The following is a 25,693-nucleotide window of genomic DNA, read 5'->3' as shown; positions in this document are numbered from 1 at the left end:
ATCCAGTAGTGGGATGGGTGGGTCATATAGTATTCCTATTTTTAATTTTTTGAGAAATCTCCATACTGTTTTCCATAGTGGCTGCACCAGTTTGCATTCCCACCAGCAGTGTATGAGGGTTCCTTTTTCTCCACAACCTCTCCAACATTTGTTACTTTTTGTTTTGGTTATTTTAGCCATTCTAACAGGTGTAAAGTGATATCTTAGTGTAGTTTTGATTTGCATTTCCCTGATGATCAGTGATGATGAGCATCTTTTCATGTGCCTATTGGCCATCTGTATATCTTCTTTGGAGAAATGTCTGTTCAGAACACTTTGAACTATGAACACTTTTTTATTGTGGTATAACATACATAATATAAAAGTTACCATTTTAACCATTTTTAATTGTACAATTCAGTGGCATTAAGTACATTCACATTGTTGTGTAACCATCACCACCATCCATCTCCAGAACTTTTTCATCTTCCCAAATTGAAATTCTGTACCCATTAAACTCCCCACTCTCCCCTCCCCCTAGCCCCTGGCAACCACCATTCTACTTTTTCCCTCTCTGAATTTGACCTAAGTACCTCCTAAGTGGAATCACATAGTATATGTCCTTCTGTGACTGGTTTATTTTACTTACCATGACATCTTCAAGGTTTATCCATGTTGTAATATGTCAGAATTTCCTTCTTTTTTAAGGCTGCATAATATTCCATTGTATGTACATACTATACTTTGTTTATCCAGTCATCAGTCAATAGACAGTTGGGTTGCTTCCACCTCTTGATTATTGACTATGAACATTTGAAAAAATACTTAAAAGTAGAGAAAACAGTACAACAATAACCATCATCCATTTCAACAATTATCAAGATTTTTGCTGACACTTTACCCCTATGTACAGTATGCAGTTCTTAAAAATTTAAAAAAGGACATTTTCTTACAAAAATCTTAATGCCATTTTCATGCTTAAAAAAATAACAATTCTTTGGTTAGTTGGTATGCAAATACCCGATCCATCATCTAATTTCCCCAACTGTCTCAAAAATGTCTTTTATAGTTGGTTTGTTTGAATCAGTAAACAAGGTCCACACACTACATTTGGTTGTTGTGTCTCTAAGGCTCATTAAATTCGAGCAGTCTGCTCTCACATTTTTTTTTTCAAGATGCCATTATCTTATTGCAGAACAGACTCAAATTTCTATATGCATGCATTTACTGAAGAAAAAAATCCACACATTTAAAAGGAACCAAGCACTGTGTATTTTGAGACTCTGGAACCTGGTTTTATTGAGAAATACTGCAAGTGGTTACAAGACACAGTATTTCTAAATTCATAAACCTCATATGGTAAACCGTAGCTTCATCCTTGTCACATGACCGCATCACAATTTAGCAAACCACAGTCTGGGTCTCGGTAGATGCAGCCTCTACAGCAGGGGGCAGGATTACCGCCTCAAAGCCAAGACGCGAGGAAGCCCCTTCCAACGCTAAGCTGAGAGTACGGTTTTCCAGTTAAAAACAAAGATAAACAAATAAAAAACTTTCCTGAATACAGAGATAAAGTAAATTCCCAGAGAACGTGGTGCTCGGGAAACATATTACAGAATTAAATAATACAGAGTGTTAGAGATTGGCTGAAAGGCAATCGACTTGGAAGGATTAGAGGGCGTAGATGGCGAGATGACGGGCGACTACCGGAGGAGGGTAAAGGGTGAGATAAACAGCTGTGAACTGCTGGAGAAGTTCGAAACCTGTTTGGCCACTCCCTCTTGGAAGAAATAAACCGAGACTCCGGGGAAAAGTCCCCAGAGCGAGCGCGGTCGAGTGAGGGACGGGAGCGAATCTCAGGGAGTAACGCCGGGTCTTTGAAGGCACCACTGGAGCCGGTTTTTTCAGGGGCCGGAACAATCCGGAACAATGCCCTGGGCGCGGAGTCGGAGAACAAGCCGCCTCTGTTGCCAGCATCCTTGCGCCCAGGGCGAGACCTGAGAACCCAGGGTGCGCCCCTAGCAGGTGACTCAGGTGGCATGACGTGTCGCGCGTCACCACCCCTACCCCCACCGAGGGAACCCGTCCGCAGCCGCGCCGGCTCTGTAGGCCACTGGGTGAGGGAGCCCCGAGGCCCTCAGGGAGTGGGTCCCGGGCGCTGCGGCCGCACAGCCAATCCCTGGGAAGGAGGGCGTGGCTATCCCGGTCCCGCGGATCCCTCCGCCCGCACTGGCTGTGCTGAGGCCGAAGGAGCCGCCATTTTGGATGCTGCGCCTGCCTTGTGAAGTCCGTCTCTGCCTTTTTCACGCCTTGGTTCGGCCAGGTAAGTGTGGCATCTCAGCATCGAGGATCTTTGTTCGCCTCCTCGCACTGCGCCCTCCGCATCTAGAAGTCCTCAGCCTGGGGTTCAAACGATCCTGAGGTGGCAGACGAGAGAAAGGGAAGGATCTTGGATGTGAGGGTCAGGCCGGAGGTCAGGCCCGAGAGGCCGCGGCGCGGGCGGCCGCCTGGGGTCGAGGGCGTGGCAGGGCGCGAGTTGCTTGGAGACCTCGGTCCCGGATACTCGAAGCCGCCAAACTTTCCTGTTGCCCTCCCTGCCCCGAGGCGTCTCTTCCCTGGGGCGGAAACGCCTCGGCTCGGCCACCCGCCGGTGACAGGGCTCGGTCTGCGTTCTCGGCGACACTCCTACTCCGGCTCCTCTGGCTCGGAGAGACTCCGGGCGGGTCGGATCTCTAGTGCCCGAGAGAGTCGGGTCGCCTCCGAACCCGGCAGCCTCCCCCGGGCGGGCGGCCTCCTGGGCTGGTTCCTGGGGCGCCCGGACTTGGGCCCGGTGTGTCCGGAGGAAATTGCCTTTTTTTTAAGCTGCTGCAGGCCGCCGCCTCCGCCCCTCCCGCCGGCCCCACCTGTCCGACGAGAGCCCTGGTGAGGAGCCTGCGGCGCTGTCCTCGCCTCCTCCTCTCGGTGCTCCCGGCGTCCGCTCCCCGGTGCTGGAGGGAGGGCTGGGAACTCGGCCGGTGCGAACTCTTCCCGGGATCGGGACCCGCGGGATCCGCCTGCAGTCAGATAATGGGAAAGACACGGCCGCTTGCACTCTCTGTAGGAGTAAAATTAAAATTGAGCTGTGCTTAACTCCTTTGGACGATTGTAGTTTCTTCTGTCATGTTTATGTATTTATTATTCTTTTAACTTTTTATTCCGAAAATTTCAAACACGGAAGTAAAGAGTATAATGAATTCTCTTCTCGTCCAGCTCCATCAACCATCAATTCAGGGCTAATTTTGTTTCGTTTTTGCGCCGTACCTTACGTATGTACTTAATAGAGTAATACTGGTTGATACATAGATGTGGATATAGATACATCCTCCCTCCCCCACAAGTAGGAGCCTTTTGACTCCTCTACTTACAATCTAATAGTCCATGAGAAATTTTGTTTTTACAGCTTCCTCAGAACCACGTCTTCTGGAATAGGAGGACTTGGTAAAATCCTTGTATTAGGGGATAAAGGAATGTTTTGAGACCTTAGTATTACGTTTTAAAGTCACCCAGTTTCTTAAATCTTCTCACTTTTAAAGTAGTAGTATTATTTTGTCCAAATTATTTGTTTTCATTCTCCCTCTTTTCTTGTGCCTCTGGCTTCTAAATGATCAGGAGTGCCAGAATCCCCAACTCTAGAATACTTAATTTAAGCTCTCATTCCTTTAAAGGCAGAATCAAGTCCCAGTTATGTGTAGTCTATTGTGATGTAAAAAATAAAACTGAAAAACAGTGTAGTCTTTTGAAATAATTTCAAATACAGGAAAAATGGTATGCACATGAATGCTAATTTCAGCATTATTTATATGATATAAATGTCAAAAGGTTGGGGAATTAATTAAATTATTACTCAGTGGAATATAAGGCAGCCATTGAAATAAGGTTATAGAGACTATAACAGATATGATGTTACGTGATAAAAGGATTCAGTAGTGTCAGAGTCCATGATTACAGCTTTGTAAAAATATGCCTTAAGAAAAGCTCTTGGTAAAAAGTATACCCAATGAATTTTCTGTAATGTTTTTTATATTAATTTTATTGAGAAACAAGTTCAGATGAAGATTCTTTCATAGTGCCTACACATTTCAGTAATTGTTGCTCCTTCCAGAAAATCTTGATGGTCTTTGATTCTGAAGGCTGTACTTTTCTTGTGAGTTACACATGATGCTACTGGTTTTGTGGTCCTTTGTTAAGTTTTCAGTCTTGCTAAAGATTCAGTGAAGATTTGATTACAGTTTATGGTGTGAAAATACAGTAAACTTGGCATTCTGTAATTGAAATGGCTTTAAGGGTTGGACTATATTATCTTGGAAATGCCTTCTAGCTTGTTTGTACTCTTGATGTCACATCTTCATGGCTGCAATACAGTGGTCATACCTAAATCTGTTCATATCCCTCACTTTACAAGAAAGAAGTGTTTAGGATAAATAAAATAATACATTTCAAGTACAAAAGTTTTCCTATGTGCTACAAAATATCATTCTAGCCAGTATTGACTCTGCTGCCCCACTTCCCCACTTGGTACTTTTGCAGCTGCAGACTCTAAAGCTGGTCCTTAGGACTTCAGGGTCTTTTTTGCTATTTTTAGCTACTTTAGAGTTTTCAGGAATTCTACCCTCGGGCGGCTTCACTATTTTGCGCAGCTGTTTTGAGGTGCAGCAGTCTCTCCCTTCTCCCCCAAATAACGTGGAGAATGATTCCATCCATGGTTTTACACCTTCTCTTATTCAGAATGAAGAGATTATTCAGGTGTGTGTGTGTGTGAGGAAGATTGTCCCTGAGCTAACATCTGTGCCAGTCTTCCTATATTTTATGTGGGATGCCTCTACAGCATGACTTTACAAGCGGTGCTGGGTCTGCACCTGGGATCCGAACCTGCAAACCCCTTGGCCACCAAGGCACTTAACCACTACACCACCGGGCCAGCCCCGAGAGATTGTTCAGTTTTAAAAGGCTCCTGGAGCTGAATGATTAAAGAGGGACTAGATGAGTTTGTTGTTCCAATGTTAAGGATTGGGGTAAAGTGAGGGATTGGGGTGAAGTGAGGGGTTGGAAAGGGCTGAGAAGGGCACATGAGCAGCTGATCCACGTGTGATTTAAAGGCCATTTATCAGCTAATCTTTAGATGATGAGCCAAGACCTTTTCTTTGAGAATGGGTCTGTTGACTGGAATTTATTTTATTTAACAAATGTTTATACGGTGCTTGCGGTGTATGTATAACACTTATTATGTACTTATTATGTACCAGGCACTATTCTTAATTCTTTGCAGATTTTTATTTAATTCTCAGACCGGCCTTAGGAGGTGTGAGGGCTCATGGAATATTGGTGCCAACTTTCCTTAACTGTTTAATAGAGAAGCCACCTGGGCCAGAATTTTCTTTTGGAAATGTTTTTTAATGTTAGATTCAATTTTTGTAATATATATGGGGTGATTGCATTTTCTGTTTCTTTGTGTCAGTTTTGGTAAATTGAGTTTCTAAGAGATTTATCCGTTCTGTCTTATTGTCAAACTTAGGTATAAGTGGGTAACGATGTCCTCTTTTAATGTCTATAGGCTCTCTAGTGATATTCTCTCCTCTTTTATTCCTGATAATTTGTTTCTCTTTTTTTTGAGCTGGTTTGCTATAGATTTATCAATTTTTTTTAATCTATTCAAAGAACCAGGATTTGGTTGCTTTGATTTTCTCTATTTTTCCTCTCTTCAATTTCATTGGTTTTTGCCTTGTTTTTATTGTTTCCTTCTGCTTGCTTTGGGTTAATTTTGCTGTTTTTATGGTTCCTTATGGAGCAAGCTTAGATTACTAATTTGAGACCTTTCTTCTTTTCTAATATAAACATTTAGTGTTGTAAATTTCTCCCCAGCACTGCTTTAGCTACATCTTAGAAATTTTGATATTATATATTAATTTACGTTTTCTTGCAGTTTAAACTTTAAAAAAAAAATTCCACTTGAAGCTTCCTCTTTGACCTATGGATTATTTACAAGTGTGTTGCTTAATTTTCAAGTGTTTGGAGATTTTATCTTTCTCGTTAGTGATTTCTAGCTTAATTCCATTATGGTTAAAGAACATGCTTTGTGTGGGTTCAGTTCTGTTTAATTTGTTAAGGTTTGTTTTATCACCCTGGAAATGGTCTACATTCGTGAATGTTCTATGTGCATTGCTGTGTTGGGTGGAGTGTTCTGAAAATATCAGTGAGATACAGTTGGTCATTTTTGGTGTTCAGTTCTTCTATATTCTTGCTGATTTTCTGTCTACTAGTTTGATCAATTACTGTGGGAGGTATGTTGAAGTCTCCAAATATAAGTAAGGATTTGTTTATTTCTCCTTCCCTATCTTTCAGTTCTTCATGTATTTTGAAGCTCTGTTGTTAGGTGCATTCACTATTAGGATTGTTATACTTTCTTGGTGCATTCACCATTTTATCGTTCTATAATGTCCCTTTGTACTCCTGGTTTTCCTTCCTCTGAAGTCTACTTTGTCTAACGTTACCGACTTTTTTTTTTTTTTGGTTGAGGTATAATTGACATATAACATATTAATTTCAGATGTACAACATAGTGATTCGATATTTTTATATGTTGAGAAATGATCACCACAGTAAGTCTAGTTAACATCCGTCACCATCCATAGTTACAAAGTTTTTTTTTCTTGTGATGAGAATTTTTAAGATCTACTCTCTTAGCAACTTTCAAATATGCAGTACAGTATTATTAACTGTAGTCACCATGCTGTACATTACATCCTCATGATGTGTTTGTTTTATAACTGGGAGTTTGTACTGAAATGGGTGGAAGGGGTCAAAGGTACAAACTTCCAACTTTCTTTTGATTAGTGTTTTCATGGTATACCTTTTTTCATCCTTTTACTTTTTTTTTTTTTTGAGGAAGATTGACCCTGAGCTAACTGCTGCCAATCCTCTTCTTTTTGCTGGGGAAGACTGGCCCTGAGCTAACATCCATGCCCATCTTTTCTCCACTTTATATGTGGGACGCCTCCCACAGCATGGGTTGCCACGCAGTGCCATGTCAGCACCTGGGATCTGAACTGGCGAACCCTGGGCTGCCAAAGCAGACTGTGCGAACTTAACTGCTGCGCTACCGGGCTGGCCCCTCATCTTTTTACTTTTAACCTACATGTATTACTGTATTGGAGTGAGTTTCTTGTTGGCATTTTATAGTTGGATCATTTTTTGGACCATTCTGACAATCTCTGTCTTTTAATTGTTGAGTTTAGACTATTTCTATATAGTTACTTATGTAATTAGTATCTTTGAATTTAGGTCTTCCATTTTATTATTTATTTTCTGTTTGTTCCCCCTGTTTTTCTTTTCTCTTTCTGCTTTCCTGCCTTCTTTTGGGTTATTTGAACACTTTAGTATTCTAGTTTAAAATTTGTTGAGTTTTTTAGTATTTTTTTCTATAGTATGTTTTACTAGTCATTCTAGGGAGTACAATAGATGTACTTAACGTTTCACAGTCTACTTGGAGTCAGTATGTTACCACTTCTTGTGAAATATAGAAATATCACGTAGGTCCCTTTGCCCTGCCCCTTTTACCTGATTATGTTGTGGTTTTCTTATGTATTACATCTACATATGTTGAAAACCCTGTTAGATAATGTTATTAGTTTTCCTTTTAACTGGAAAATACATTTTAAGAGATTCAAGAGAAGACCTATTATATTTCCCCAGACAGTTGCCATTTCTGTAATGTAAGATAGAGATATTTTTCATTTCTTCCTTTATTTTAATGTTCCATATTTCCTTCTGATATTACTTCCTTGAGCCTGGAAAACTTTCTTTTAAAAAAATTTTTTTTTCTCCCCAAAGCCCTAATACGTAGTTGTATATCCTAGTTGTAGGTCATTCTAGTTCTTCTATGTGGCGTGCCTCCACAACATGGCTTGAGGAGCGGTGCGTAGCTCTGCACCAAGGATCTGAACCAGTGAACCCCAGGTCGCTGAAGCAGAGTGCACAAACTTAACCACTTGGCCACAGGGCTGGCCCCTGGAAAACTTCTTTAGAGCAAGTCTGTTGGTGACAAATTCTCTTACTAGTTTTCTCTCATCTGAGAATGACTTTATTTCACCTTCATTTCTGAAGGATGTTTTCACTGGATATAGAATTCTGGGTTGACAGTTCTTTTCTTTCAGCACTTTAGAAATACTGTTCCACTTCCTTTTGGCTTCCATGGTTTCTGATGTGAAATTAATAGTCATTTAAATAGGTCATCTATAGGTAATGCATTTTTCTCTGGCTGCTTCCAATATTTTAAAAATTTGTCTTTAGTTTTCAGCAGTTTGATTACGACAAGTCTGGACATAAATTTCTTTGGGTTTATTCTGTTTGGAGTTCCCTGAGCTTTTTTTTTTTTTTTTTTTTTGCTGAGAAAGATTTGCCCTGAGTTAACATCTATTGCCAATCTTCCTCTTTTTTTTTCTCTTCAAATCCCCAGTACATAGTTGTATATTCTAGTTCTGAGTCCTTCTAGTTCTGTTTGAGCCACTGCCACAGCATGCCTACTGACAGACGGGTGATGTGGTTCCGCACCTGGAAACTGAACCTGGGCCGCTGAAGCAGAGCACACCAAACTTTAACCGTTAGGCCATCAGGGCTGGCTCAGGCTTTTTCAATCTGTAAGTATATATTTTTTGCTAAATTTGGGAAGTTTTCAGACAGTATTTTTTTGAAATTTTTTTTTTGGTACTGTACTGTTTCTCCCATCCTTCTGGAACTCTAATGACACAACTGTTAGACCCTTTGCTATTGTCATGATCTCTGAGGCTTTGTTCACTTTTTTCAGTTTTTTATCTTTGTTTTTCAATCTCTGTTTTTCAGATTGGTTAGTTTGTATTGATCTATCTTCCCGTGCAGTGGCTCTTTCCTGTGTCATTTCCATTCTGCTAATTGAGCCCATATAGTGAGTTTCTTTTGTTACTGTGTTTTTCAGTCCTGAAGTTTCTCTGTTTCTTCTTTATATCTTTTATTTCTTTACTGGGATTTTCTATCCATTCATTTCAAGAGTGTTTGCCCTTAGTTGTTGCAGCATTTTTATGGTAATTGCTTTTAAGTCTTTGTCAGTTAATTCCAACATCTTTGTAATCTCAGCATTGATGTGTGCTGATTGTCTTTTCCCATGTGAGTCCAGGTTTGGTGTATTTCATCCACTCTCTGTCCGTCCCAGGGGTCACCTTTCACCTTCTCAAGCATTGACTGGAGAGCTTCTCTTGCTGCTCTTCCTGTCTGTGCCAATGCTCACTTCCTGGGTTTCAGGCTACCTTGCATCTAGGCCAGGGAATAACAGGTGAAAAAATGAGATACACTCACTGCCACTTTATTGGTACTTCAAATTCTGATCTTCTCCATCTAGCTGCTATTATTTACTTTTCAGAGTCCTAGAATAGCTGCTCTATACATTCTGTTCAAGTTTTATAGCTTCATTCAGTGAGAGAGACACTGCACCTGGAATCCTGTCCTTTACCTTTTTTTGCTTCTGTTTTTAAGGACTACCCATGTTGCTGTAAGTATAGCTAGTCCATTAATTCTGAGTGCTGCATTGTATTCCGTCATATGCTTCTGTCACATTTTATCTCTCCTCTTGTAGTGGACACTTAGCATTCCTCCACCCCACTACTACCACAGAATCCTTATACATGTGTCTTCATAGTCCTCTGTACAGATTTCTTTGGAGGTATATGTCCAGGAATGGAATTACTGAACCCTAAAGTATATTCATACATTTACCTTGTACATCAAGGCGTACATTTTATTAAATACTAATAGACTAGTACTATTAGAATACTACTAGACTAATAGAATGTTATTCAGCCTTAAAAAGGAAGGAAATCCTGTCACATGCTACGACATAGACTATTAGACTATTGTCATATTCTGTTGTATACACACACAGAGGACATTTTGGTTATCCATTCATCTGTCAGTGAACATCTGGATTGCTTCCTCTTCTTGGCTGTAGTGAATAATGCTGCTATGAACATGAGTGTACAAATATCTCTTTGAGACCCTGCTTTCAGTTCTTTCGCATATATACCCAGAAGTGGGACTGCTGGATCTTATGATAGTTCTATTTTTAGTTTTTTAAGGAATCACCATACTTTTTTCCATAGTGGTTACACCATTTTGCAATCCTCCTAACAGTGCTTAAGGGCTCCAGTTTTTCTACATCCTTGCCAACACTTGTTATTTCCTGTTTTTGTTTTTTTTTTTAATAGTAGCCATCCGAATGAGTGTGAGGTGATAGCTCATTGTGGTTTTAACTTGCATTTCTCTAATGATTAGTGATATTGGGCATATTTTCATATGCTTATTGGCCATTTACGTATCATCTTTGGAGAAATGTCTCTTCGAAGTGCATTGCCCATTTTTTAATCAGGTTGTTTTTTTATTGTTGACTTGTAGAAGTTCTTTATATATTCTGTATGTTTTCGTTCTTTTATGGATTTGAAAATTTTGTGTGTGTATTAGAAAGAAGACTGATTTTTCTAAATATTTTTATCTACAGAACTTAGCACAGTTTCTTTTATGTTGTAAAATGCTTAATAAATACTAGTTGAGCAAAAGAATCAATAAAATGAATTGCTGCATTTGTTTTTCCAGGAAAGTGATGTTATTCTTTTAAAATAAGATTTCTAAGAGATGTCTTGAGGATTAACCTCAATTGTCTATGCCTTTTCCCCTATTCCATATAATTTACTACAGTTGGATATCTAATATCCTGCAGGATCTTAGGATTGGAAGGGACTTCAGAGATTATATTGTAAGAACTTGAATTTTATTCACTGTACTATATTTATTATTGTAGAAAGGACATATAAAACGCAATTTTCATTTTTTAGACAATTCATTAAGCTTCAGTTTTCTAGTTAGCTGAAGTCTTAATACCGTGTAAATCTGGAGTTTGCTTTGGGAGGTCTAGGTCCTGGCTTCTTTCTTTGGTCTTGTGTAAATATAGTCTTTGTGCCGAATATCTTCTGTTTTCTCCTCCAGAGCCACATGCCATCCCTCTCCCTCTGATGTATGTCCCTGGAGGTTCACCCATGTGCACTGTGTCTATGGGCCCCTTTGCTTTTGGGCTTCCAGTTGGGCATAGATGGGAGGTACCAACAGGAGACCAGAGGACGGGAGGAATGAGGGCTAGACATTTATTCCCCTGCTCCTTCCCTGCCAAGTTGCTGCAGTTGTCGGCATACCTCTACGAATAACCATGATTCCTGTCTGGTGGCTCTCTTCATGTAGCTATCCTCTCCATATACCAGTGCTTCATCTTGCCCCTTCAGGCCTAGATGTGTTAATGGTTCTGGGGCAATATACTATCCTTTATTGGTTTCTCTAAACCTTACCTACAACTTTTTAAATAGTCTCTTTATTAAATTCTACTGAAATTACCCAGTTTGTGCATGCCATCCGTTTCCAGCTGGAACCCTGATTGTTAGAGTCCCTGAAAGGGCCTTGTGATTTTACTTACTTTTATAGATTTGAACAAATAAATGTTATTACTGATTCATAAGATTGGTAACTTGGGTTTATTTTTCTCTGCCTTCTACAGTAGGTTTACAGTAGACTTTTGAGGGTGTTTCTCTCCCCTAAACATCCCCAGCCGAAAGATTGACAGTGAAATAAAAACAACTTTGCCACACTTCAATATTTTCAACTTCCTTAACAGAATTGGATTTCTGTTTGCAGCATAAAACATTTGTTGAGCTCCTCTTTCAGAGAATTTTAGTGCTTTTCTTCTTCAAAGTCCGTATTTTTGTGATAGTTTGGGATCCTTTCTTTTCCAGGCTGGTTCACTATGGTCCCAAACTAGCATTTGTGGATGCTGAGCCACCTAAGGCAAATGTGTGAAATAAATAAAGATGCCTGTACACCCTCTGGAGTTTCTTCATGTTGCTAAAGCCACTCCTTTGTTACTTGTCTCCTCCATTAGCACTTTTGTGTCTTTCAGTGTCTAGCTCTCTTTAGATACCTATTCTGATACATTAATCTTGATTATTAATATTTTTTGGTGAGTTAATGTTTTATTTTGCTTTTCTAAGGAGATAAATGAATATATTTGTATTATTTGTCTCTTTTGTTAAAGATTTTATTTTTACTTTTTCTCCCCAAAGCCCCCTGGTACATAGTTGTATATTTTTTAGTTGTGGGTCCTTCTAGTCGTGGCATGTGGGATGCCGCCTCAGCATGGCCTGACGAGTGGTGCCACATCTGTGCCCAGTATCGTAACCAGCGAAACCCTGGGCTGCCAAAGCGGAGCACACGAACCTAACCACTTGGCCACGGGGCTGGCCCCTCTTTGTCTCTTGATAGAAGTTCCAAATTATATGCTTTCCGAGGTGGATTTAGTTTTTAGCATTAGCTTTAATGGTAGTCTAAATTTCTTGGATTTGAAAAGAGTTTACATATAGTAATAACTAAATCACGTTTTTTTTTAGTCCAGCCTTTGTCTATGCATATACACTTTTATTTTTGCTGAGGAAGATCAGCCCTGAGCTAACATCTGTTGCTGATCTTCCTCTTTTTTTGCTTGAGGAAGATCAGCCCTGAGCTAATATCTGTGCCAGTCTTCCTCCACTTTATATGTGGGTGGCTGCCACAGCATGGCTGATGACTGGGATCTGAACCTGGGCTGCTGAAGCAGAACATGCCAAACTTAATCACTATGCCTTGGGGTCGGCCCCTGTGCTTTTTGTTTTAAACTCAGAATTTAGGGTGATACTACGTATGTAGTTCTGCTCTTTTAACTAATATCATTAATATAGTCTCTTGTCAGTAAATGTTTTTTAAAAATATTCTAGCAGCCATGTAAAATTCTATCATAAATATAGTATAATTTAACTAATAAACAATGTTAGTTCATTATTCATATAGTTCATTATTCCAATTTTTTGGTCTCAAAGTGTACTGATAAATATTTTATATAAAAGTCTGTGCGTGAAGCTCTAATTATTTTCTTAGGTTAAGTTCCTTGGAATAGAATTACTAGGTCAAAATGTATATGTTTTTAAGCCTCCTGAAAATATTTAAAATACAGACTTGACAAAAGTGTTGTCTTCAGGTATTGACACATCACAAAATTGGTGCTTATAGACTACTTAAGAACCACAGAGAAATCTTGACATTCTTCTGTCATAACTTGTGACTGTATTAGATCCTCTATTTTGTTATCTTTTATCCTTGAGAGAGTATCCAAGCAAGCAGCTGAAGAGGTCAAATACCCTTATAATAAACTCCAGAGCACCACTTTCTTCTTTGTGGCGCTTACCACAGCTGTTATTTGTATAATTACTCGTGTAATGAGTTTGGCTAACTGGACTGTAAACTCCATAAGGGCAGTGAGCATGTCTGTTTATCCATACCAGTCTGTGTCCAGGCCTGCCACAGTGTAGTAGGCATTCAATAAATATTTGTTGAAGGGGATTAAAAATATATATTGTATGTTTTACTACATGGTAATTGCCATTAAATTTGTAGAATATAAAATATAGGAAAAAGATAAAGAGATACTGACTTATGTAAAAAAGCATATATATATAGTAATACAATTTTTAGTGCTGAAAATGATATAGTGTATGATTAAGATTTACTTGGATTTTGAATTCAGACACACTTAGGTTTTGTTCTTATCTTTATTATCTCTGATCAGTTGCTGGCTGATCTTGAGCAAGTGCCTAGTTAAATGATAGTATTAGTTTTTCTGGCTGTCGATTTCTACCTCCCATCCATCACTGCTTATGAATGCCATGACAACAAGGATACTGTCTGGATCTAGCTAGCACCAGAAACTGCTACAGCACCTGACGTCTTATATATTGTTGAATTGAAGTTTTGAAGTTATGAATGTGAGAGATATGTTATGACATAAACTGTAGTTTATACCATGCTTCAGTTGTATTGAACCTGTGTTTCTTAGCTTCTTGTTCTCTCTGGTACGTGGATTTTACACATACTGCTCCCTCTGTCTGGGATAGTCACATTCTCTTTTTACCTTTCAAATAATCCTGTTTGTCCTTAGGACTCAGCTTAGGCTTTGTCTTCTCCTGGAAAGCATTCTGTAATGTCCCTAAGCAAGTTGGGTGTGTTTTCTCTAGAATAGGTTATTTAATCTTGACATTGCTGACATTTTGGGCTGGATAATTTTTTGTTGTGGGGGCTGTCCCATTCATTGTAGGATGTTTAGCAGTATCCCTGGGCTCTCCCCACCAGATGCCAGTAGCATCCCTTCCAATCATGACAACCCAGAATGTCTCCAGTCATTGCCAGATGTCCCCTAGGAGACAAAATCACTTCCGATAGGGAACCATTCTAGCATTATAGTCTTTACCAAACAATACTGTAGTTGCTAGTAGAATATAAGTTCCTTTGAGGGCAAGGACTGTGCCTTATTTATTTTTTTTATCTCCAGCGTCTAACCATTGTCTGACATAGAGACAAATATTTATTTCAGTAAATATTTCTTGAAGGGATTGAACGTAACTCAGTATAACAGATTCCAGATATTTTGTGACAGACAAGCCCCTTTGTAAACTAGGACTTGGGTTAATTGTTAAATGTAGTATAAAGGCTTCTGGAGGCAATTTCATGAAAGGATAATACCTCTGACATTTTCTATTAGTGGTTTATGGACAAGCAGATAAATGCTATTCCTATTGTTTTTCTTACAGTGGATTTTTTTTTTTTTTTTTTTTTTTTTTTGGTTTGTCTGTTCTTTGGTAACTGTTAGGCCTAACTTTCGTTTGGATGTTGCATGTTTTGAAGTTTGAGTTCAGAATTAATTGAGAGAAAAAGACATTGTGCACAGAATGCACAGTGGTCAATGCACAATGGTATACCCTAAAGTCTTGTGGGTGGAAGGGAGTGGTTTTGTTGACTGTAACTCTGCTGTTCAGTGAAAGTCTTGGTAAATAGCCTTCTGTTGTCGAATTTTATAGAGCAGCTTTTTTTTTCTTTTGGACTTTTCACCCCCTTGTGTATTTCTTTGTATTTGAGTAGATGTTAATGATGTTTCTGTGATTTTGGGCACTAGGTTTTTCCCAAAGGCAGAGACTTAGTAGGGGGATTTGGGGAATTAAGGTGAGAATATTTTTGAATTTGGCCCTAAGTTTGATCATCTTGTCCTATCACTATTGCTGATGAGATTTTTGGGAGAAGTAGGAGGCCTTCCTGCTTCTTTGTCTTTTTGTCACCCCACTCCTACACCAATACATAGATACTCATTTCATCCATCACCAAGTCCTTTCAGCTCTGCCTTCAAGATAGATCTTGAATCTACTTCTTCCCCTGCCACTGCTAACTACCCCAGTCTAAGCCATTCCATCTCTTGTCTGGACTATAGTAATAACCTTCTCCTTGGTCCTCTTCCTTCCTTAATTATCCTCCCCTAATCAGTTCTCCACACAACAGCCAAATGATCTTTAAAAAATGTCGATCACATCATGTCCTTTGGCCTGTATTAGAAGCCCACTCTAGTTTACAGTGTCACATAATCCACCCCCTATCTGGTGTTACTTTCTGAACTATCTTTAACTTGAAAATAGTCATTGTGCTTCTTATCTTTTTCAGGAGGAACAGCACAGCATGCTGGGCTCTGGATTTAAAGCTGAACGTTTACGAGTCAATTTGAGATTAGTCATAAACCGTCTTAAACTATTGGAGAAAAAAAAAAGTGAGTAATGGTTGATTGTCTTATGTGTTCTTTCCCAAAATACATCACTGGGTTCCAGCACGTCAGTAGTGGCTCCTTCAGGCTGGTACTGTGAAGCCTGAGGTATCCCATATCCTTTAAGCTTTGGATACATTTCTGCTGCTCTTTGTGATAAGTTAGGCTGAATCACCTTGTTGCAGGGAAAGGGACTTACTCTGTTGTGATAGAATAGATAATGTGACTCCTGAGGTAGAAATTTCTGGCTACGCAAACAATATTCTCACCTACACTAAGTAGCGAATTCTAGACTAGATGAGATAGGACTAGGTTTGCTATGAGAGAGTGAGCTAGGATATAGTAGAAATATCCACTTCTCTCTGTTGGGGTGAGGTCTGCCTGCTTGTCGTGGCCCAGTGTACTATTGCTCTGTGACTGGAGTGGGATTTGTGCCTTAGCGGAACTGGCCCAGAAAGCGAGGAAAGAGATTGCTGACTATCTGGCTGCCGGCAAGGATGAACGAGCTCGGATCCGAGTGGAGCACATTATCCGAGAAGACTACCTCGTGGAGGCCATGGAGATCCTGGAGCTGTACTGTGACCTGCTGCTGGCTCGGTTTGGCCTCATCCAGTCTATGAAGTAAGATATTTTGTCTTTTCTTTTTTTTTTTAAGCTTCATTGAGGTTTAATTGATTTAGAAAAAAACTGTACATATTTAATGTACACAGTTTGATGAGTTTGGACATATGCGTATACTTGTGTACATTACCACAATCAAGGTAATAAACATTTGTCACCTCCAGAAGTTTTCTTGTGTCCCTTTTTTTTGGGTAAGAACACTTAACATGAGATCTACCCTCTTAACAACTTTTAAATGCATAATATAGTATTGTTAACCATAGGCGCAGTGTTGTTCAGCGTATTTCTCGAACTTACTCGTATAACTGTAATGAACTAAAATGTTTTGATTCGAGGACCTAAATCAAATCAGCTCTGGAATTTGAGAAAGGAGTAATTATTGGTTTCTTCCTACATGTAGGGAGCTAGCACTAAGGGACTACTTTATGTACCCAAGGACCTTTTTCCTCCCATTGACTTGAAGACCTGATCTCAATGTAGGCTACTGTTGAAAAGAAAATACAGAAGCTGAAATCAAGAGGCTTAAGTTTGAGTCTTGGCTCAACTATTTCCTGACTTTGTGACCTTGGGTTTGTCACTTATAGTTTCCCCAAAAGTACAATAGGATGATGAAGATGGCTAGAATTATTGTGAGAATCCAGGGAGATTCGTGAAATAGCTTTAGAGGCTATGAAGTATATGATACAAATGCCAGAGTCTTGTTGATTTGTTTTAAAAAATGTTAAATTTTATTTTTTTCCTTAATTAGGGAGCTAGATTCTGGTCTGGCTGAATCTGTGTCTACACTGATCTGGGCTGCTCCTCGACTCCAATCAGAAGTGGCTGAGTTGAAGATAGTGAGTACAACCAGTTTCAGTGATGTCTGTTGTTTTTCATGTTGTTAGAATGGTTGGTTAATTAACTTCTGCTTATTTGACCAGGTATTTTGTTCTCTTCTCATGCTGCCTTTGAAACAGGCTTTGTAAATTTGCTTCTGGATCCTTTTTAGGGCTTATGTCATAGAACAGAACAGTGTTTTACAAACTTGAATAATTTTTTAAGGAACAAAATTTCATGTACCCTCAATTTTATCTTAAATTATTTTTATTATAACGTTATTTCAATATACAGTAGTTCTTCCTTATCGGAGGTTTCGCTTTCCATGGTTTCAATTACCCCACAGTCAACTGTGGTCTGAAAATAACACTCTATCACAGTGCCTACATCATTCCCTTCATTTCATCTCATCATATAGGGATTGTATCATCTCACATCATCACAAGAAGTGTGAGTACCGTATAGTAAGATTTTGAGAGAGAGAGACCACCTTTACATAACTTCTATTACAGTATATTCTTATAGTTCTATTTTATTATTACTTATTGTTTTCAGTCTCTTACTGTGCCTAATTTATACATTAAATTGTATCATAGGTAGGGTTTGGTACTATCTGTGATTTCAGGCATCCACTGAGGGTCTTGGAATGTGTTCCCGCAGATAAGGAGGGACTGCTGTATATACATAGAGAAGTTGTTATACAACTGTAAACCAGTAAAGTTAAAATAACATTAATTTAAAGTGACAGATGTTTTGTTTCATTGATTCCACAAATATTTATTGAGTGGATGTTATGAGCTAGATGGGCACTGAGAGTACAGTGGTGAGCAAAATATGACCCTAGCACTGCTCTTGTAGCTTAGACTCTAGTGGAAGAGACAGACAATAACTAAAAAATGGCCTGTCACAACATGGATATGGTACTGACTGCTAGGATACAGATTCAGTTGTGTTGTTTTCTCTCCTATTTTTTATGTCTTTGCCTTTTAAAAAAATTTTTTTGGTGAGTTAGATTGGCTCTGAGCTAACATTTATTGCCAATCTTCCTCTCTTTTGCTTGAGGAAGATTGTCCCTGAGCTAATATCTGTGCCAGTCTTCCTCTATTTTGTATGTGGGATGCTGCCACAGCATGGCTTGGTGAGTGGTGTATAGGTCCATGCCTGGGATCCGAACTCACGAACCCTGGGCTGCTGAAGTGGAATGTGCGAACCTAACTGCTTTGCCACTGGGTCAGCCCCACATGCTGGTTTTTTCCCCTGGGTACTCTTCCTTCCCTCCTTGTTTAGTTAACTCTTAATCATCCTTTACATCTCAGTGAAGCGCATTTTCTTCAGGAACCCTTACCTGACGTTTCTGATCAGATCTGATTCTACTGTTATAAGCCATTGATTGTGTAGTATACTGTCCCTTGGTGGCACTTATCACAGCTGCCAATTTGTACCTTTGTCTGTGTGATTATTTGAGTAATGACTGTTTCCCTCAGAGACTATAAGACTGTAGTAGGAACAATGTCTCTTTTTGTCCATCATTACATTACAGTGAATATCATAATGTTTATATAGAGTTTGGCACATGGTTGCAGCTCAGTGAATGAATGGATAAACAAATATCTTAATTAATATGTACCCCTTAAGTTTTTACAGACCCTGGTTTTTTTGAAATTCTATAATAGAAGCATGTTTACTCTTGATAGGGGGAAGCTTGAAGCAGTCTGTGGGAGTGGTGTCCACTTTTATTTACTCTTCTTTTTTCTTTGTAGGTTGCTGATCAGCTCTGTGCCAAGTATAGCAAGGAATATGGCAAGTTATGTAGGACCAATCAGATCGGAACTGTGAATGACAGGGTAACAGACATACTTCTGAAAGCTGAAGCAGTGGGCTTGGTCGGGGCAGGTTATTTTATTGCCTGCAGTGATTCTAGAGGGCACCACTGTATGGCTGAGTTAATGTAGGGTTGCACATTTTATGGGGTGAGAAGGTGGCTCTCTGGCTGTCTTTGCAGTCAGCTTCTTACCCCTGCCCTACATGTCTGATTGTGAGGCTGTCATTTTGTGTCATTCCTGATTTTGCCTCTGTCCTTTGTGCCCCTTGTTTGTCCTTTGTGGAGGTAGAAGTGAGGTGGGGAGAAGGGTGGACGAATTCAAATGTGGAAGGCAGCAGTGTCAGTCTTTACCAACACGTGGGTTATATGCAACTAGAGAATGTGAGAGAGATGGATTTTGTACTGTGCTTTGTGACTGAAAGTAATTTAACTGGTCTGAACCTTTTCTCTTCCTCAATTTACCTGTAAAACGACAGGAACAAAATTTAAAGTGAGACACGTTAGGCTTAGGCTGGTTAGTATAGATCTTAACTGTGAGTCTTTTACTTACAGCTAATGCACAAACTGAGTGTGGAAGCCCCACCCAAAATCCTGGTGGAGAGATACCTGATTGAAATTGCCAAGAACTACAACGTGCCCTATGAGCCTGACTCTGTGGTCATGGTAAGTTTAGAGCCTCTCAAAGTACAAAGGAAAATGAGTCTCTAGATAGCACTTTCTTTGAAAAATAACCATATTTTTTGCATTAAAGTTTGTATGTGAGAGTTTAAGCCTTTGTCCAGTTAGTGCCTTTTTGGGTTATAATAAATACGCCTGCCTTTCTCACAGAGAATTTAAGGATCAGATGAGATAAATGACTGAAAGCACTTGAAAAGGTACAAACTTTGATAGAAATATAAAATGGCATTATTGGTGCTTTTTGATGAAGTTCAAGGAATTGAGAGTCCCCCTGTGGGCAGCGAGAAATGCCTCCAGACCCAGACAGATTCTGAAACATTTATTGGGTGCCTCCCATGTACCAGACAGTGCACACAAAGCTGAGAATAGAGAGATATATACACACAAAGCTTAGAGTGTATGAAAGGCAAATATGTGAATAATCATTACTCAGTTAAGGTTGATGGAGTGTAGTGGATGCTTTGGTATGCTGCTCAGACAACCCTCTCCAGCCCCAGATACACATTTCAGAACAAAAGCATTTGTTCCCCCAGCTCTTGAGAATGTTGATGACCAGTGACTTACACACAGTTGAGCGTTCATCTAGCACTGGCCCTCAGAAGAAAGCTGCCTCACCCAAAGTCTTTCTTGGGGGCTGTCTGTATTCAGTTACTGGTCAGCACTGGGGTTTAAAGACTCTGCCCCTTTGTCCCAGTCGGGAACACCTGCTGCAGGCCCATCCCAGCTCCAGAGCTCCCTGGGGAATTGGCTGAGGCCTTTGTTGTGACTGCATTGCAGCCCAACTTCTTCCTTTGTCCAGCCCTGCTTCCTTCACTTCCCCACAGGTCTTTATTATTCCAAGAGACCTCCTCAGTAAACTTCCTTCTTGCTACTCTCCATCTCAGAGTCTGCTTCCCCGGGAACCTGGCCTGTGATATAGGTTAATGATACGAGTTTCTCTCTTTTTCTCAGGCAGAAGCTCCTCCTGGGGTAGAGACAGATCTTATTGATGTTGGATTCACAGATGATGTGAAGAAAGGGGGCCCTGGAAGAGGAGGAGGGGGGTTCACAGCACCAGTTGGTGGACCTGATGGAACAGTGCCAATGCCTATGCCCATGCCCATGCCATCTCCAAATACTCCTTTCTCATACCCACTTCCAAAGGGACCAGTAAGTATACATATAAATGTGTATGTAAACTCTCGAAAATGTAACAGGAGATGACAGGTTGGCTCTATGAATACACTCAGAAATTGTAGCTTGTCAAAAGGATTTAGCAGTAAGAACATTTGGCATTAGCTCAGTGACCATATTGTGGGGAAAAAAACCCACTGGGATTTGGAGAAATTCTTTTGGTTCAGCTGCAGGTAATGAAGTGGGAAAATCCAGAGAGATGGTGCTAGAAAAACTCTTTTTTCCATGTAGGTTTACTGAACACCTTTGGCACCTGTTGGAGGCATACCAGTAGGTTTTTCCAAAAATGATTAACCTCATATTACCAGGTAGAAAAAACTTTGTAGACAGGAAGATGAAGGTCATTGCTTGTAAGGAAGTCTGTTTAGAATCTGCCCTTGTAGACACTGAAGCAATTGATTTAGTAACTTGAAGAACAGCCTTTTGGCTACACATCTTTAAAAATCTGGAATTCTTCTGAGCCCATGTGGTCCTTTTGGGCTTTTTTTTCTTCTGGGGCTGTTGAATATATATATATAGAGAGAGAGAATATATAGATTTTTCTCCCTTCCCATACACAAACCTCAAATTGCAAATTGGGGGCAATGTCTCTGATATTGCCCTTCTCCTCTTGCAGTCGGATTTCAATGGATTGCCAGTGGGGACTTATCAGGCCTTTCCCAATATTCATCCACCTCAGATACCAGCAACTCCCCCTTCGTATGAATCTGTAAGTGCCTGAGCCTCTTTTATAAGCAGCAGGAGAGTGAATCCCGTGAAGAGAGAGCAAAATAATGGCCACAGGGAAGGCAACATTTTGATCAACTCCTAGTATCGGCATTGCTTTTGCTTTGGGTTCTTGTGTTGCTTTAACATTACCATGGAAATGGGGAGTGGTGGTGGTGGCAGCATCATTGGTGGCAATGCTTTGTTTGCACTTAAGCCAGGAATCAGGAAGGAGCTGCAGATCTCTTAGAAAGTTCTAGTATGGCACTTAACTAGTCTTTTTTGGGGACTAACTAGGCAGAGAATCACATTGAGTTAGGGTAGTCTTGGTGCTAGAATATCATAATAATTAAAATACCAGTTTTATAAATTCTCAACATTGTGTAAAGGAAAAGCGACCAAATTTTTTTGTCTTAGAAGTGTCCAGTTAGTAAATTTCAGCTTGTAGCCTTAGTTTTACATTTTAGTCTTTTGTAGTTAAAGCTTGCTGTAAATAACTAATATGGTAATGATGGTTTGAATTATAGGTGGTCATAACAGCTTTGGTTCAGAATTAGATGACTTGTTTTCTGCCAGCCTTATTTCCTCAGCTAGTATGTGCCTGTTGTGACCTGTTTCCATCTGATACGTTACTGAGAAAACGAATTGGCATCGTGTTTGCTAGGGAAATTATTTATCTGGGAGATCTTGCTGTTCCTAAGCTTGCTTAGTGTTCTTTCTTTTGGTTTTTACCTTGGGCCTGAGTTTTTCTTATGTTTCGGTCTTGCACACATTGAAGCGTCACCCACAACTGTTTCTAGGAATGAGGTAGATGATCTTCATCGGTGTTTGAGGACTTGGTTCTTGGAGATGAATTCAGTAGTTTAGTGCTTTCTCTCTGCCTGGAAGGTGAAGGTATCCGATTAAAGAGAGGTGTTATGGTGCAAGAATTTTCTTTTTCTCTGCTTGGCAGTTAAGAGTTCTACATGGTGTCTGTCTGGTTGGAAGAAGATCAGGAAGGTGTATGGGGGGTGGAGGGGCAGTTTTTTTGGAGCAGGGTCTGTTGCTTTTGCTGAGTTGCTTAGCTTTCGGAAAACATGGGCTTATACCAGTCTCAGTACTTTCTTAGTGATGCCATTGCTTTCTTCTCTGATAACAGTCTTTGTATTTCAGGTTGATGACATTAATGCTGATAAGAATGTCTCTTCTGCACAGATTGTTGGTGAGTGTGAGTCAGAAACCCTCAAGGCTCAGTGCTGAACCCTTTGCTGTTTTCTCATTACTGCTCCTCTTTCAGAGACTGTCTTCACATCCATGGCATTCTACCCATATGCCCTATCCTCTCCCCAAATGCAGTATGGCAAAAACTCAGGATTGCACTCTTCCAAAAAGTAAAGATCTTTCCTGGCCCCATAAAGGCTCCCAGGTTCCATGTTCTGTCAGTGGTATCATTATTCTTTACTCATTGTTATTTTTTCAGTTTCTGTTTTTCAGTCACCTTCAAGTTCTTTACGTTCCTGCTGCTTCAACTTCCATTATGCCTGAAAATAGAAAAAAAAAAATGTATATTTTTTAAATTTGGGCAATAAAGAGGAGGAAGTAGGCACAAATCATAAGTGAATAGCTCAGTGACTTTTCACAAAACATCCACTCAAAAGATAAACACCATCAGCACTCCAGAAACCCAGAGAGGGATAATTTTTAAAATTGAAGACAGTTGTTTTATTGAGGTATAATTTACATACAAAAAATAACAGAGAAGTGTATATTTTGATGAATTTTGATATATATATATGTAACTACCACCTCAGTAAAGGTATAGAATATTTCCATCACCTCAGAAAGTTCCCTTGTGTTCCTTTCCAGTCAATTCCATGGGACCCTCTACCCAGGAGGCAAGCACTGCTTTTATTTTCTAAAACTATAGTTATGTTTACCTGTTCTAGAACTTACATATAAATGGAAACATAACAGTAGGTAGAGAGGACGATGATTTTAACTAGTAAAATACAAAACAGAAGACTAGAAACACCGATCAGATCTTATTACATCAAACAAGATGGACGTTTAACATTCCCTGTAAAATTTTTTTCTCCTAAGCCTGAAAGAGTAGCTTATCCTAGCGGAATTCTAGTACCACTCCTTGGACTTAGTTGTTTTGGGAGCAGACCTTTGTGGAAGGAGATAGTCTGTTTAAATAAATGGTCTGTGTACCTAGCCCCATTCACCACACTTTGACTTTTCCTTAAACTTTTTTCTCACCATAGGAAAGTAAAACAGATAGGATTCAATTATAATTAGAAAATGTATATGTTAATTGTCCTGAAAATTTTCATTCCCTTAAGAATTAAATAGTAATCTTTTTTTAAAAAAAAACAACAGTGTTTTGGGGCTGGCCCAGTGGTGTAGCGGATGGGTTCACGTGCTCCTCTTCAGTGGCCCGGGGTTCGCCAGTTCAGATTCTGGGTGCGGCCCTACACACTACTCATCAAGCCAGGCTGTGGTAGGCGGCCCACATATAAAATAGAGGAAGATGGGCACAAATGTTAGCTCAGGGCCAGTCTTGCTCAACAAAAAGAGGAGGATTCACGGCAGATGTTAGTTCAGGGCTAATCTTCCTCAACAAAACAAAACCAAAAAAACCAGTGTTTCCCCCTGTATTTTGTTTTATTGTTTCTGCCAAAAGAAATTGGGGCTTTGAGGATCTGAGCCTCTTCCATGGAGTTTGTAACACTGTGCTCCTTGCCCTGATTTAATTAGGTCCTGGACCCAAGCCAGAAGCCTCTACAAAGCCCCCTCTCAGACCTGTAGATACCTACGACAACTTCGTACTGCCAGAGTTGCCATCTGTGCCAGACACACTACCAACTGCATCTGCTGGTGCCAACACCTCAGCATCTGAGGATATTGACTTTGATGATCTTTCCCGGAGATTTGAAGAGTTGAAAAAGAAAACATAGGCCTCTCAAACCAGGCAACATCCAAGTTCTGGGAGTTGAGACTGAGCAGTTTCTCCTTGTAACAAAGAATCTCCATGAAATTGTTTCATCTATTAATCATGACTGAGCACACTCTTCCTCTGGGCTCTCTTCCTGTTCTACCAAATTCTGCTGCTTTCCAGTTCTCTACTGCTCCTAGGAGACTAACGACTGGAGACACTATGAGGCCGGAGCATCTGGCTCCTGGCAGCTGAGCTTGTCCGTTTCTTGTCAGTGTGATCCCAGGTTCTCCTCACCCATCCCACGCTCCTTCCACAGGGGAGTGAGAAGGTGAAAGCAGGTAGGGAGAGCTGCCAAAGATGACTGGACAGTGGTAGAGAGTACTTCATGAAGTGTCTCAGCCCTGTGCTGAGGTTCTAGACTTAGAAATAAACCCTCTGTACAGAGGCATTTGTGGTGAGTGAGAATCAAGGCCAAGGTGTCTATTTTCTCACTCTAATGTGAATGGGAGAGAGAGAAATGACTCAGGAAGCCGTTGTAATCGTTCTTGGAAGCTGGGTCGGTCCTCTCATTGGCATATACACTACTCCTTGCTGCAGGGCACTGTTCCACCTGGATCCAGTTACAAAGTTTATTTGGAAAGTTGAAGGCCTCTCTTAGTTCTACTGGATTCTCAGGGAGCCCTCTGTGGCCTTTTGCTTTATTCTGAGTGCTGTTTCCCTTTTACCAGAGGGCAGCACTATGTAACTTCCTGTTTTTCCCCATAGCATGTTCTGTTCGATGGCATTACTGGCAAAGGAAGGACAGGCCACATATTGGGCAGAAGTCACCATTCAAGGCTAAGGTGGGCTTCCAGTTGCCTTAATAGAAGTACTCAAGTCTCTTGAGTAGTGAGCTGGAAAGCCTACAGGAGAAGGTTTCCTCTTTTCATTTGAAAACTTTATGATTAAGAGAACCTTTAAAAACTGATCTCAGATAAACTCTTGGTGCCCATTGGCTGCAGTTTGCTGCTTTCCTTGATGGATGAGACTCTAAACTGTTGTAACTTATGTGCTGTTTTGCCCCCAGCTAAGGCCATCCTTGCCCACAGGGATGGCTTTGAGGTCGGAACATAGGACTTTGGCTTCTGTGTAGTGCATCTGTACATACCTATTTCAAGCAACTTTTCTTTAATGTTTTTGATTGGTTTGTATCATAGCTCAGTAGGTGATAATAAAGTTAAAAATTCTGTGCCCTGCTTTGTCCATTGGTTTGGTCAAATGATGAGGT

General features: G+C 40.2%; 1 protein-coding gene across 2 annotated transcripts; it reads left to right on the top strand.

Annotated features, from left to right (window-relative positions):
• The first annotated feature begins 1,407 nt into the window (after positions 1-1,407).
• On the top strand, positions 1,408-25,657 carry IST1 (IST1 factor associated with ESCRT-III). Of its 2 annotated transcripts, XM_001916072.6 has the most exons (10): positions 1,408-2,302; positions 15,595-15,697; positions 16,132-16,312; positions 17,061-17,148; positions 18,889-18,972; positions 19,503-19,613; positions 20,580-20,777; positions 21,418-21,510; positions 22,659-22,707; positions 24,246-25,657. In XM_001916072.6, the coding sequence occupies exons 2-10, from the start codon at positions 15,610-15,612 to the stop codon at positions 24,443-24,445; spliced, it is 1,092 nt and encodes a 363-aa protein (XP_001916107.2). In that variant the 5' UTR covers positions 1,408-2,302; positions 15,595-15,609; the 3' UTR covers positions 24,446-25,657. The 2 variants fall into 2 exon arrangements, with proteins under 2 accessions (XP_001916107.2, XP_005608442.1); XM_005608385.4 differs by lacking the exon at positions 21,418-21,510.
• Positions 25,658-25,693: the final 36 nt, after the last annotated feature.

The sequence above is a fragment of the Equus caballus genome, chromosome 3 (genome assembly GCF_041296265.1).
Source record: "Equus caballus isolate H_3958 breed thoroughbred chromosome 3, TB-T2T, whole genome shotgun sequence".
NCBI lineage: Eukaryota > Metazoa > Chordata > Mammalia > Perissodactyla > Equidae > Equus > Equus caballus.
The sequence above is the reverse complement of the archived record's forward strand: the minus strand, read 5'-3'. Positions and strand labels throughout refer to the sequence as shown.